The following is a 16,043-nucleotide window of genomic DNA, read 5'->3' as shown; positions in this document are numbered from 1 at the left end:
ACATTTTTAAAATTTTATTTGTAATGATGATCTTGAATATGGGCAATAAAAATTAATGTTCTTTTTTATAAGGTTTTAAATATATTTAAAATTCAAATAATATATTTTATAAAATGTATTTTATTCAGTTTAAATACGCAGACTGTTAAAAATATCCAAGTCATTATACGAAATTAAATTTAGTTCAAACTGCCGAGATATTCGGTTTCATTTTGTAGAGACATTAGATATTTTGGAAGCAGGAAAGATGAAAAATGAGCAACGCCTTCGCCAGGATTCGAACCAACCACGGACTTCTGAAATACGCGCCCAGCGTGCAGACCACCACACCACGAAGGCATGCCAAGAAAGTTGGAGAAATACCTTATATATATAATAAAAAAGCCTTACTTTAAAGGGCAACTGGGATTTTTAGGGGGGGGGGAGAAATATCTTATAATGTTTTCTCAGGAACATCGTTTCATAGCATTTTTAAGTACCTTAAAAGGCAGATAAATGACACCAAAACAGAGTGACGCCATATATAGAAATGCCTCTGAGACGGAAAAATCAATGACTGATGCAAAAACAGGTTGTCTCATTGCGATCATTTAGTTACTATAACATCGGATAGGGTAAAGTATATAAGGTATTTTTCCCGCCTTCTTAGCGTGCCTTCGTGGTGTAGTGGTCTGCACGGTGGGCGCGTATTACAGAGGTCCGTGGTTCGATTCCCGGCGAAGGCATTGCTCATTTTTCAACCACGGGAAATTCCCAGCGTATTACAGACGATTCCTCAGACGGGACGTCACCTGTTCTTGCGGTTTTCGCGGGGAAGACGCGGACGCACTTCATTACCTGCTCTCTTGCCCTCTGAGAGAGCGCCTTCAGCAGCAGTTTTTTCCTTACGACTACACCACATATCCTGTGAATAGACTGTTCACGGACTATTACTGCAACAAGGGCATCTTAGAGATAATGTAGAAAGTGAATGAAAATAATTATATCCAAGAAACTAAAGATTAATGTAAAATGTAGAAAGGCGGCCTAACCGTCAGATTGCTAGCAATGACTAGGATGACTTCCTAACCCAATAGTGCCATTAACTTAATTTGGCGGAGCAGGTTAAGTAAAGTGACCATATCTCTCCTACTTCAAAATAGCCTAATGGTCTCTGCAGTGGAGACCGAACTAAAAGGGTGATGGATGATGACTCTCCACAACCAGGATTTGGTGACTGGGTCCTCTAAAACCCCCAGTCGCCCTTTAAAAGAGTGAGTATATAAGGTATTTCTCCCGCCTTCTTAGCGTGCCTTCGTGGTATAGTGGTCTGCACATTGGGCGCGTATTCCAGAGGTCCGTGGTTCGATTCCAGGCGAAGGCGTTGCCCATTTTTTATCTCTCCTGGCTTCGAAATAACTTTATGTCTCTACAAGTAAAATAAATTCACACAGAGGCTCATGTAACAAGAACTACGTCTTGTGAATACCTTATAGTGATAATTTTTGTAGTGTGTATATCGAAACTGTGACATTAAAACGTAAAAGTGCATAACCCCTGTAACATCCCTTTGGTGAAAACGTAGAGATCACATACAAGATTGTTATTTTTGTTAATTCTAGCAATGAAAGGTATTAATTTTGAAGAAGTAAAGATGTGTGTCCAATCACGGATACCGAATTCAGTCACTTCATAGTGATATGTCTCCTGTTTCACAGCAACCTGTGACCTGTAGTTTAAGTAAAATGCATACCATCAGTTAGCTACGAACCGTGAAGAAGACAAAGACTGTATTTGACAACTAGAGTAACTTTTAGTGGAGTGTATGATTATCTGAACAGAGCTCAGTGAGTTTGCCATGGATTATGCAAAAATAAAGCTCTATTGCTTAGATCAAGGCATCAGGAGTGAAATTGATTACATAATGATGTATGTACTTGTATTATTGTGAACGACACAAAGGATTTCTCTGTTTTTATGACAACAGTAACGTAATTATTCTTCCTTAGTGATATCCCCAGCATGATTCTTCTTTAGGCATATGTCTCAAGTTCGAAAAGTAACGGCTATTTATTGACGCTTTGAAAATGAGTTTAAAAGAAATATTCTTTCATTTTGGAAGTAAAACTAACTCTATTCTTGCTGTGTATGCTTCAGGGGAGGAAGGTTATGCTGTTTTGAAAAAGTAGTCAGATACTGCTGAAATACAGTGAGCTGTAAATATAACTTGATCGAAAAGCATTCATTTTTAACTGACAATTAAATTTATGTGGATAGCTGAATTTCTGTAAAAAGTTATTTTTAAAGAGATTAAGCCATTTTAAAGAGAGATTTTATTACGATTATAAATTAATCACGGTTACTCTAAAAGATAAATTAAGCCATTTTAAAGAGAGATTTTATTACGATTCTAAATTAATCACGAATACTCTAGAACATAAGATTTATTGCGTGTTTTTGACTGAGAAATATGCCCTCCGATCTATCGATCGAGTCTCCAAATGATTCTGCCAATTAATGAATAGAAGTCTTCCAAATTTTGTTTTTAGGTGAGAGATAAGCATCGGGATATTAACTACGGGAACGTAAAGATTTAACGCAGCACTTTCTGCTACGACATCAACTGCTTTATTTTTCACTACACGGGTGTACTATGGCAATCAGTGTAGAAGGATTTCAAATTATTAGGTAATATTAATAGGAATAGCTATCTGCTTTTCATATTGTACTCTAACAAGCCTATAAATTAGGAAAGGAATCTGTGTGCTTGTTAATATTGAGCTTTTGTTGATTCTACACCTCAGGGCCTCAGGAAGAGGACACAGAATAGTGCTTATCATACACGGAATAGTGTTTACGAGAATGTTATTGCCCCGCATAGATGACAACTTCAACATGAAAGAAACAAATTCATCTCTTTTGTATTCATATACGTAAACAGCAGAGCAACTGGGGCAATCCAGAGACTGTTTGCCGACACTAAAGTGCGCCGGATGGCTTTGTAATTAAGACTGTTTATGTTAAATCATCCATGTAAGAGAAGATGGAACATTGGAACTTACTAGACTTTCCAAATCGTGAAGTATTGATCAGAACAGCTTTTCTTTATGGGATCAAATTAAGAATGACAAGTTTACACTATTCTAGATACTAAATTAGTGGCCTGTGTAAATCACGGACGAAGCACCTCTATTATGAATGCTGCTAAATACCAGATCGATTCTATTTCGAGAACGGCTTAGAGAAAAGAAGCATCGATGCTTTTCACTAAACGTGTTATTTATAGGGAATTTAAAGACTGTGTAGCAGATTGCTATTTTTGACGACTTAAATTCGAAAGGCTATAGAGTCATTAGGATTTTTGCAGTGGGAGAGGCGAAAAATGTGCAGTGCTCTCACTGGGAACCGAGCCCTGGTCCTCTCGAATACGCACCGAGTGTGCTACCGTTACACCACGAAGGCTTGCTGGGAGGAGAGAGAAAATATCTTATATACTACCCTTTTAAAGGGCGACCAGGGCCAAATCCTAGTGGTGACAATTTATTGTCCACCATCTTTTAGTTCGGGTGTCATTGTAGAGTGATAAGGTGGTTTTTTGTTTTTCTTTTTGTTTTGTTTGTTTTGTTTTGTTATGGTGTGTGTGTGTGTGAAGCTGGAGAGGTACAAAATGCGCAATGCCCTCGCCAGGGTCAACCTAGATCTCTTGAATACGCCCCGAGTGTGCTACTATTACACGACGAAGTCATGCTAGAAGAAAGGAGAAAATATCTTATAAGGTTCACAAACTGTATTAGGAATGTTTAACTGGCGATCAATATAAGCTAGGGTGATGCATTTATATTGTGAATGCTGTTCGGTTCAATTTCGAGAATGCGCTAGAAAAAAGGGAGCGTCGATGCTTTTTCTTATATATGTATCATTAAAGGATATCTAGAGATTATGTAGCGAGTTGTTACTTTTGATAACTCCATCAGCAAAAAGAATTCATTTTAAGAAGAAAAAGTACGTGCAGCATCTCTCCCTTCATAGGTAAATCGCTGTTGCCTCGTACCTTATAGTGATTACGTGATAGCATTCTTTACTTCTACATTACTCTAAAATGTTTTTAGCCTTTTTAATTTGTAAATCTTGGTTTAACATTTTCTCTATTGCTGCTAGAGATGCATTTAAAGACTTTGTAATTGATTTCTGCATCGAAAATTTTTTCTGTCACTACCCACGATTTAACTTTAAAAACATTAGCCAAAATATGTACACTGCGGGAAAAAAGAAGAAAAATTGGGACTGTTCTATATCTCTCGTTCTACTGAGTTGGTTGACGAAATTCAACGTGCGTTTTTCATATCTCGGAACGCAACTTAGTATATGTATTAGATTTATATAAAGCATTGTTCTAATATAGGTATTTCGATGCAAAAGCGGACCTTTTTCTGAAATGGCATGCCAAATTTGCTTTTCATATTTCTATTCTACAACTCAAATTATGCCGAACTGCCAAGTTTTCTAAAAATCTCAAGAGAAGTTTAAAAAAAATAGCTCTCAAATTTCAGCTCTTCAATATTATTTGAATTTGATATATATTTATCAATACCTCTTTTTTTTATTAAACTTACTTGATTCCTTCTTCCAGAATTCGAAATTTAGGATTAATCCAAATATAATTTACACATTTTTTTATGACTTATTTTTAAAATTTGTATTTAAAAATATTTTTATAAATTTTTCGAAAAATTTTGTATCATAACCTACAAAATTTTTAATATCGTCTTAAAGTAGATGCATTTTTAGGCACATCTGGAAGAAATAAGAATAATTTTATTCAAAATTTTCTAATATATACATGAATTTACATATTGGCACGTTTTGAAATTTGGCATCATTTTTTTGAGTGATAATGACGCCAAATGTGGTATAAGCACTTTGTTATAATTATTTGAAAGTATGAAAGATGACCTTTTTTCCACTTGTGCACAATGAAAAAAAGCAAAGGAAGATATTTTGCTATGAATTAAGGTGTTCGCCAAGTGAATGATTCTTGGTGTAAACTGAAAAAAATGCGCCAAGATAATTTTTTGAATTTCTCCAAAATTTCTCACCAAAAATTACAAAATTTAATATCCAGGCATAATTTGAATCGTAGAATCGAAATATGAAAAAAATGGCATGTCATTTCAGAAAAAGTTCAATTTTGTGTCAAAATACCTGTTTTAGAATAATGCTATATATAAATATAATATATATCCTAAGTCACGCTTTTAAGACATGAAAAACGTCATTTGAATTTCGTCAATCGGCCCAGAAGAATGGGAGATATAGAAGTGTCTCATTTTTCTAGTCCAAAGGGGCAATTTGCCCAGACGGACTTTTAATTTCGTTTTGGCATTTTGCAGTGATTCACTATAAAAGTTGATTTACTTTAAACTTTTTTTTTTTTTTTTTTAAACCGCAGTGTACTTTTATCGAGTATTTGTTTCGAATCTTCTTTGCATGTAGAAGAATGATTGGCGGTTTATTTGAGTATTGCTTATTTTGCAATGAATAGTATTGCTTATTTTGCACTTCGAAATTTTAATACCATGCACTTTGCAATGCTTTTGAATTATGCAACAGGAATATTTCTCTTCGGAAAGCGCAAAAATGTTCACAGCTTATTTATACAGGACCTTCTTCAATCCACGGCTTATTTATACAGGGCATTTTGAAAGAAGAATAAATTTTAAAGCAGCAGACGTCATTTCTTCGTTAAAATAATACGCGTCACTTAGCATTGTTTTTTCAAATAGTTTGCTTTTTTTAATTCTTTATTGTAATCATTCAAAAAGTATGTAAATACCGTTTGTATACGGGAATTAATTCGCATTTGGGCGAAACTGACGGAAATGGAAATGACAGTCCTGACAAAATAATAAGATAATAATAATAAAATAAAAATAAAAATAAAAAAAAACCTATACTAGAGTCTTATCACAAAAAAAAGAAGTTAAAATATGCAAATGAATAGTATTTCAGCGCATTTAGACGACGTAGCAGGGAGAAACGACATTTGAAGATCTGTATAAAAAAAAAAAAGTTGTGTAGTCGATTTCTCATTCGTTAAGTGCTTTGTAAGGTTAGAGTTTGCTCAGGATATCGTGTTAGGGCCTCAAATAAAAAGAGGAATTGCTTATCAGTAAGTTTAGAAATTCGATAGAGGTAGGATCGTTGCCCATCGAAAGCGTAGATATCGTTGCGTGATATCCCCGGTCACACTAGTCGATATCGCGCCACTGTCATGCGAATATGGAATCAATGGATTGCTGAGGGTCATACTAAACGGCAAGCAGGTTCTCTAAGTCCTCCCATGACTAATGATCGAGAGGAGAGACATATTGTGAGGTCAGCCCTGCAAAACCGTACGACCAAATCACGGACCGGGATGTTATTCGGGAAATGGGCATGTTGGCAGCACGCCCAAGTATCAGCTCGTAAGGTGCGTCGACATTTGCAGCAGCGTAGACTATCAGCAGGGTGACCATTACTTCATCTTCCCTTGACAAATGCAACATAGAGAGTCCCCTGCTTGCAATCGACATCGGCATAGGGGCCCTGCATCTGGTGTGATGGTTTGGGCAGCCATTGAGTACACAACAAGCACATCTGTAGTTCGGATCGATGGTAATTTGAACGCAGATGGGTACATTTCTGATATCTTACGTCCAGTGGTTGTGCTCTATCTTCGAAGCTCCAAACGCCATGTTCCCACAAGATAATGCAAGATAATGCATGTTGCACGTCATGTTCTGCCCTTACTCGTTACAGGGTATTAGACTGCTGCCCTGGCCTGCACGGTCTCCGGATCTGTCACCCTTTGTAGAAACTGTCTTGCTCCAGATGGCGCTGTGTGCGCTTGAATTCTTCGCACTAGTGCAGAACCTTGATGATTGCAAGAGATGTAACATTAACGGGAAACATTAACCAAAGTTTATATGTGCCTCTCTTTGTTGTAAATGTATTTGATTGTGTCATCAATAAAATATGTAGAAAATGAAAAAAGGCGAGAATGTGTCTGACAGGTAAGTGAGATTTCTTTATATTTTGATTTGAATTGAGTTTTAGTGACAAAGAATGTATATGCGTATTTACACCCTTTGAAAACATCTGGTCGTGGGTTGCTTGGAGATTGGCCCGCGATTCCTCTCTAGCTAATACGGTTGATGATGTGTGCCATAGACTTGAGCATGGAATGAGTTGCCCATTTCTGTCATCCAAGCTCAGTTTGACTTCCATGCCTAATGGAGTAAGTGCCGTTTTAGCTGCCTGTATCTACTAATTTTGCACCCCTGTAAACCTCCAAAATGCTTACAAATTTAATCATTTTGTCTTCATACCATACTGTTTACATTCCATAAATATCTTTTTTGCATTTGCTTTCCTTCATGATGTTGCAATTTTAATGGCCAGCAGTGTATTTACCATGTGCTTGAATATTGTTCGTGTGATATTATCGAAGCTCAATAAAAAGCAGTTATTTTGAACACTACACTGGGCCAAATCCTGAGCAACTGTGAGACTACACATCAGTTCCCTGTACGATTATGGTGTTAGACAGCCTAGGTAATTTCTCATACGTGATTTTTTTTTAGAAATGAGGCTATTCAGCATCAATAGGAACACATAAGTACTGCGTTAAACAAGTCAACTTAATATTATATTTACATAGATTGATATATAGGGTTCTACTCTTAAAATGTCCTTTAAAAGTCTGTTTAGGATCTTGAAAAAAGTTTTCCTAGAAATTTCCGAAATGTTGATTAACTAGGTGATAAAGTTTTGTCTTTGTAACTTATAGCTTTCGTTCTTCTTGAGCTATATCCACAATTTCAAAATCTGTTTACACAGAATCACAACTATTACAAGCAATTAAATACATAAAAATGCATTAAGTATCTATAAACTGAAAACTACTCTAAACATATAATAAATAAATATTTAATTATCTACAGCTCATTCACAACTGAGGAATAAATGGTTTATGAACAGAATAAAACAGAATAAAACAATTTTGATGTAAAAGTAATACCTGGTATATCTGCGTACGATTCCTGATATTTGTTGGATGCGGATTGCGATATCGTCGTCTTGTTTCCCGGCCATAGTGAGCGTATTGGACTGTGTGATATCCATGGCGATTGTAAGTTCGTTCTTCAAACTCATCATCCACATTCCTTTTTTTAATTTCTAACAAAATAAATAAAAATGAGAATTAAAAAAGTATCACATTAGCGGAAAATGTTATTACTTGTGCGAATGTGTAAGAGTTCTTATTTTAATAATTTTATGAGAACATATTAGAGGCTGATTTATGGGGTCTATCAAGACGTAGTCATGGGAGAGAGTGCTCGAGTTCCAGAATCATTAATTCTTAAAAAAATAGCAAGAATAACCTGTACCTTTTAAAATGAAAGGCAATTAAAAGTTCAAACGAAATGTTTCGAACCATTCAATCTGCCACTGGAAAGCACCGAATACAATGAAATAATCAGTCGAACACCTTTTTGACCAACTCTTGCTGAAGTGACTGCCCACTTTCCTTGGGGCTGCTCTAAGCTAGGTTAGATTGTTTGAATATGATAAAAAGCTCGAGAGTTATCTACATAAAAGGAAGAATGCCTTCGTGGAGAACTTTCTAAGGAAAATTGGCGCGTATTCACGTCATGCACGGAGAAATCTATGAAAACCAACCGTGCAACCAGCCTGTTCGCCTGAGATCGAACTTGCAGTATTAATATTCTTAACTCCTCTGTCACTGAGATCATTGATAGGATCTATTATTTCCATTGTATTTAGCATAAGTTAAAAATATGATATCTTATGCAATATACCTAACCAACCGACAATATAGATTAGTTTAATATACTTTAAACGTGCTTAGAAGGCTTTTATTAGCTTACAGTTGTGAAAAATAATTTAACTCAAAACCTTTGTTATACTGAAATGGTTATTATTTCATGCAATTTATTGAATGCAGAAAATAAAAGGTCACTCGCACTGTTTATTATGATGGTAGGAAAGCCGGCTACCATAGCATTGGATCCGAGCTCCAATCTCGGAGAGGACCTTGACACCGTCTAACTGAAAGTCCGCAGAAATGCTGATGGCAGGGGAACAAAGGTGACAGGCAATGCAAGATGGGAACACCAGTACTTTGCTATCATGCTGGACAGTTAGAGAGGTGTAGTTCCACCCTGCCCTCTGTGCTAGAATCCGCTTTACGTTGTGCTTTGGAAAGGAATGCAAAGGAGTAATAAAGGATAATTGAAAGCAGGGAAGAAATAGCTTTAAGTTTATCGACGACATTTTTACATTGTGAATAATGTTAGAAAGTAAAGGAGAAAATCTTGAAATCAAAGAATATGATGGCGTAGCTAAATTGGAAACTATAGGTCAAAAAGAATTCTACTTTTGTGGACTTTGGGGAGAGCATTAAACCTAGCAGTTATCAATAGGTGGAATGAGTGATGAATAAGTTATTAATAGGTGGAAGGAGTGTTTTAAACTAAATTAGGTATATATGAGAAGATTTAAAAGCTGTTTTCAATTTCGTGAGCTTAGAAATTGAAGAATCCTTAGAGATCGAGCAGTATGGGCCTTCATTTTATCATTTTCGTCACTCCATCACTATATTTGTCTTTATCCATGACAACGATCTGTCTATCCTTATCAACCTTAGAAATAATGATAGGATTAGAATGAATTCACGTAAAGACCTTCCTTTTCATAAGGTTAAGATTTGAAAAAAAAAAAAAAAAAAATCTGAAAGCTTTTCAGATTTTATATTACGCTTCTAAAGGGGTGCTTTTTAGCGTTTTGCGTGTTACCTTTATTTCTTAAATATCATATTCTTCGCACTTAAACTATAAAATTCAATTTAACAGCAATATCGCAAAATAATTTTAAAATGAGCATATCTTTAGAATTTCCGTGAAATCGTTGAGTTTGTTATTCAAAACTTCGTTAAAGTGTTACAAAATATGAAATCGATAATAAAACATATTTTAAACTCCAAATTCCGTCTTCCAGATGCCTATATTCAGTGGAAGATTACGTTATTCAAAATTTGATGGTACTAGGTACCGTTTTTTTATCACAACTCGAGAAACATACATACGAGGTATGACACACACATACACACACAAAAGAGACTGGTCCAATAAATCATTGTACTTATAGAATCAGTTCTCCGTGACATTACCACCTTCAAAGTAGTCCCCTTCAGCATTCACACACTTCTGCATTCGGTGCTGTCATTGCTGGTAACAGTTCTGGAACGAGGTTTTTGGAAGGACCTTCAGGAGATTCTCCGTTTTTGCCTGAACCTCTTCAACTGAGGTAAAGTGACTTCCCTTTAAACAAGATTTATTTTTAGGAAATAAAAAGAGTCGCATGGAGCCAAATGAGGTGAATAAAGAGAATACCCAATCATAGTAATATTTTTGCTGGTCAGAAACTGCTTGATAGATAGGGGCTGTGTGAGCGGGTGCATTGTCCTGGTGCAGCAGTCATCATCACTCCTCAACTGTGGCCCTTTTTTTCCTAATTTTTACAAGCCTTTTTAGTATTTCAGTGTAGTAGTGTTGATTAACAATCTGACCACTGGGAAACAACTCAAACATTACAATTCCATTAATGCCGAAGAAAACAATTAACAGTGCCTCGAATTTTGATTTTGACATGCGTGCTTTGTCCCAATAGCCTGAAAACCGCTTATGCCATTCAAACACACGTGCGCGAGACAAAGTGTTATCTAGCCTCAGTTAACAAATGAAATGTTTTCATGGCTGATTTCAAGTTTCACACGAAACTTGATGTTAATTCACTGTCCGGTTTTTACATTAGATATTTTTTTTTCCGGCAGAATGCAGTTGCACATGTTCACTCAATGACGCAGTACTCCCAACTGGTGTGTTCGGTTAAGTTGAAACTGACCGCATGGATAGAGGAGTTGTGTAGGATGACGTCACCAAAACAGCTGCCAAATCCACTCTTTTTTCAAGCTACACTTTCTCTCTCTCTCTCTTTTTTCAAGCTACACTTTCTCTCTCTCTCTCTTTTTTTATGCTGTGTGTGTCATACCTTGTAACATTTATGCAGATTCTTCATTATTTAATTTCTTAAAATAAAATACAGGGCTCTAATAATATTTGGGGGGGAACAACTTGAAAAGTGAACCGACATTTCAGCGCAAAATTCCAAAACCAAATTAATAGTCCTTCTAAGAAAACTGCTCTTTTGGACTTAAAAAAACTGTTATTAAAATTCGTGTTATGAGTAACTAAGTGAAGGATTGTATCTTTTCGTGTTTCTGAAATTTTAGAGAACTAGGCAATGTTTGCTCGAGGCAATGTTTTGAGAAGCAGAAGGTGTGAATGTCTTTAAAATGTTTAAATTATAATTTAATAAACCTTGATAAATGAATATTTAAATTATTCTAATAAATGTTATAAAAATGGCAATAAAGATCAATTTTAGGTTGCATGTAAGTTTCGCGATTATTCCTATGTGAAACATAATATGTTACTCTCCAATGAGTTAGCTATTAAAAAATAGACTTTCATTTCAATTTTGGAAACATTTATTACTATACAGTGTTACTGACCGCAAACAAAAGTACTTAGAGATCTTTAGTTTGTAAGAATTATGTTAATTTTATTAATAGTTAAATTTTAAGTTAAAGTTCCTTTCCTATCAATTCTTAACTTCAACTTACCACTTCCGGCCAGAACGTAATTTTAGAATCACGTCTGAATACATAATGAGGAAGAGCGGTCTTTAACCGCGAAGTTCTTCGGTCTTAGGAAGAGAGATACCAGGTATCCTGTCTGGACGCGTCCGCCGTTTTTTAGGCTACTCTCTCGTAAGCTATTATTACGCTCGGCCGTAACTTAGGCCCTTGATATCTTCGCAGTCTTTTAACGTTAAGGGGCCAACTCGGTTAGTTTAGATTATTCTTAGTATTATTCTTAGTCTCTTAAGTTCAAAGCCCAAGTGTTGGCTTTATTGTACACTCCAAGAAAGGAGTTTGTTAAACTTTAGTTGGAATACTTCATGGTGTGGTGGTCTGCTCACTGAGCCGGTATTCAAGAGGTCTTCGGTACTATTCCCAGCGAAGGCATTTGCTAATTTTTCATCTTTCCTGCTTCCAAAAAATACCTAATGTTTCTACAGTGGCGCCCGAACTAAAAGGGCGTTGGATGATGATTCTCTTCACCCAGGATTTGGCGATTGAGCCCCTAAAAACCCTAGTCGCCCTTTAAAAAGGGGAGTATATAAGGTATGAGTGCCACATGAAATATACATTTTTTACACAATAAAAATAACTGCAGTATGAGATTTATCTACAATAAGATGATTCTAGTAATTTCCTAAATTTTGGCTGCATTTTTCAAATACTTTTTATTTATTTATTTATTTTTTTAAATTCATACTGACAAGACAAATATATATTTTCTTGCAAGAACTGTTGTAAAAGAGCACACACTGACCAAAGATAAATATGCTGGTAACTTTAGTAACAAATATAATATATATGAATAAAACACATACATGATGATGCCAGCTGATGTACAAGGCTAGTTTTCCCTTCTATCTTGTTGTTTCCTGTCACACGAACTCAAGCGATTATTCGTTTATCAGTCTTTAAGATTCTTCACGTACAACTGTAACTTAGCATTAACAAAGTGAGGAACTCTACAAGTTCTTCAGTGTTCAGATGTAAGATGCGGAATTTAATGTAGGATAATACGTAATATTGTAAAGTAAATATAACTAAACATGGATAGATAATTTAGTGTTTGTCTGCTTCAGTTACAGCTTATAAGGCATTTAAACTAATTTGAACTGCTTGTCCTCACTCCTAATGAATGAGCCTAAATTTAGGCTAAGTTATTTGGATTACGAGAAAGCAAATAAGAGTTGTTTGTCTAAGGAGATGGATATCTTCGTGGAATTTCAAGGGAAACTGGCTCATATTTATGTTATACATAAGGCTGTGGAAATCGGATGTGGACACCACATGACCTCCTTATACGGCCTATTAAATAATGCATATTTTTTGCTGTACTTCATTTAAGCTTATTTCCTCGAATTATTCCAATTTAATTAACCAATTCCTCGAGGCAAGTCGAAAATGACATCAAAAGTTGCAAATTTTGAAATTAAATATCCCGGCCAATTTTTGTCGTACGAGCATCAATCTTCTTGTATTTTTATTTTTACTTCCTTCTACGAAGTAAAAAGGAAGTATTGTAATCGCGAAAAATTTCGGGTATCATATTTCAATGAAAATATTTATTTTGACTGCTAAAGAATGCAATTTAACGATGTTTTGGCGAAATATCTGTTTTAAGGACAGAATAAAGGACGCTTTCCCCCCAAAAAAAACTGATTTAAAATGAATTCTTAAGATAATTTTTCGTGGCCTCTATGCGTGCGTACGTACGTATGTATGTATGTACGTATCTCGCATAACTCAAAAACGAGTAGCCTGAGAAAGTTGAAATTTTGTTTGTAGGACTGCATAACATGTAAGTAGATAGAAAATGACAGTTCTGCGGCAGGTGGGTCAGTGGGTCAGGGGGCGTGGTCAATGACATCACAGAGGGCGGGGCCAAAGGCAACGTCATCACACTAGGAGGCGTGGTTTCGAGTGGAGTTGAGGTGTTGGTAGATTGCTGGTTGAGTTGTAGACCTCCTGCTTTTCATTTAAAGTTAGTTTTTTATATTGGCAACGGGAAATATTTTCTGCATCTTAATTTTGATGATATAGCGATGCTGCCCTCTCTTGACGAAAAAGTGAATTATATGTTTTAGAAATATATTTTTTAAGTCTGGTGTTAAAATTATTCAATGCGCGACTCTGAAAACAATGTAAAAGAAACAAATATAAAAAAGACTTTCCTTTAATGATAGTTCATCATGTCATGAAAATGAAACTACAAGATAATTTGTTTTTATTACTCAATTTTATTCTGATACTTTTATCCTTTCTAGTTTTAAATGAAACTTTAACTTATTTCTTAGGTTTTCTGTTCATAATAACATATTCATTTACTGTCATATTTTTTTAATACTTTAACACGTTTTAATACTTTAACACGTTTTAATACTTTAACACGTTTCTAATTTGTAATATTTATTTAATTTCCACATACTATTTTTTTTTTTCATACCTTTCATAAATTTCAGCATACCCTGATTTTTAACTTATATGTTATATTTCACAAACGTTTCCGCACATGCTGTTTATTTGTTACATTACTTAATTTTAGATGCAATTTAACACTTTTTTAACGTTATAATGTTCAATATATTCTGAATTTTAACTTCATTTACTTTTTTTAAACCACTCTAGTATTCTACACACACTTTAACTTAGTGGTATGAAATTGTATTTAAAAAGAAACGTTTATTTTTCGTGATCTTAGTTCTTTTACTAAATTTTCTACAGAATTTCTAATTTCTTTTACATGTTTAACAATATCTTCCTTACATTACCGAATATTTTTTTTTAAAAAACTTAAGTCTATAACTGTTAATTGCTTTTCTTACGTTCATGATTTCCCTTCTGTGTTTATATTTCTTAATTCTAGTTTAACTTATTTATTATAATGTTTTTATTTCCGTCTCATCACTCGTAATTCCAACATTTTATCCCTTTTTATTCATTTTAACGATATGGATTGTTTTCATTTACTCCATATTCAAATATTTCCTTACAATTTTTAAAATACTTGTTTTATTCTCCGATCATAATAGATCATCTACAGGTTTTACTCAGAAATTTCCATTCACAACTTTACAGTTTAATACCATTTATATTTAAATGTATTTCTTTCTCATATAGCTTTACGATCTTCAAAGTGTCTAACATCATGTTTAGTTTTAAATCCCTATTACCTTTATGTGTGTTGATAATTTTCATTTCTAATTTTATATCCACGTTCAGTGTTTCATCCACACATACCAAAATATTTCTTACATCTTCTGGTATTTAGTCTATGTCATATTTCAGTATTTCAAATGAATTTACACTGCTCACACTATTATTTTTTCATGTTTTAGAGACACTGACTATAATAATTTTACTATTTTTCCTACACTAATTGCATCTATGTCAGCACTCATGATAAAGTAGCAATTGTTTTGCATCACAACATAAAGAAATTCTTAAAACCAACTTTTTCAATATCGTACTCAAATTACTGTTTTCCAGATGGGAAATACCAGTATTCTTTGGTTTTACTCTGTTACATCTTTTTAAATTTTAACATCTTACTTTTAATTCTAACATACATCTTTCGAACAGTTTTTTCTTTTAATGATAGCCTTACCTTATTTGTTCAAATTAATTCTTTAATTCACCTTCTTTACTACCTTTCAGTACCTTCATAATTCACTATGCAAATGCAATGTCTTTCACTGACATTCTGTTTGATAATACTACAAGCTTCCTTAATTGACAAAAAGCGAATTATTTCTCATTTCAAAATAGAACTATTATATTTTTACCTTCATCCATTCAAGACGCCCCTTAACCTGTAACTGACGTAGCGATAGGAAAGGAGACTCTTATCATATGCTCTTTCGACATTTGAGGTTTTTAGAACTTCTTTGGCAAGTATATCAGTACCATCAGAAAATATACTTGACATTTTTACCCAGTTTAGAGGCAACATACTGTTATAAGAATGGTTTTAGTTAAATTTATCAGACAAATAAACACATTTTGTGCTAAATAGGCATAAACATTTAGATTCAGAATATTTCTTTTTAATCCGATGTAAGACTTGAATTTAATTCATGATACGGATTGTCTCTTGATTTTTTTTGTTTACCTTACACTAATAGAAAATTTTTATTTTACAAGTTCAGCTTTTAACGAAATAAAAACTACGATACACCTGGTGTTTTTAAGAAAAGGAACTTTGATATATTTCTGTAAATGTAAATGCTTTTAGAGTTTTTTTCTTTCAATAATGTTGATTTTCATTACTTTACTAATTTCAATAATTCTCTTATTAGCTAAT

General features: G+C 34.3%; 1 protein-coding gene across 1 annotated transcript in view; it reads right to left on the bottom strand.

Moving 5' to 3' along the window:
• Nucleotides 1–16,043, bottom strand: part of LOC118200610 (uncharacterized) — a 291,645-nt gene that overhangs the window by 3,168 nt on the left and 272,434 nt on the right. The window contains exon 6 of the mRNA XM_085815009.1: nt 8,039–8,196. Within this exon, the coding sequence (XP_085671135.1) occupies nt 8,039–8,196 (158 nt within the window). The remainder of the gene's footprint in view (nt 1–8,038; nt 8,197–16,043) is intronic.

This window comes from Stegodyphus dumicola, chromosome 4 (assembly GCF_044657685.1).
Source record: "Stegodyphus dumicola isolate Sdum_Otavi_A_Nest chromosome 4, ASM4465768v1".
Taxonomy (NCBI): Eukaryota; Metazoa; Arthropoda; class Arachnida; order Araneae; family Eresidae; genus Stegodyphus; species Stegodyphus dumicola.
Note: the sequence above shows the minus strand (reverse complement) of the source record. Positions and strands in the feature narration are given on the sequence as shown.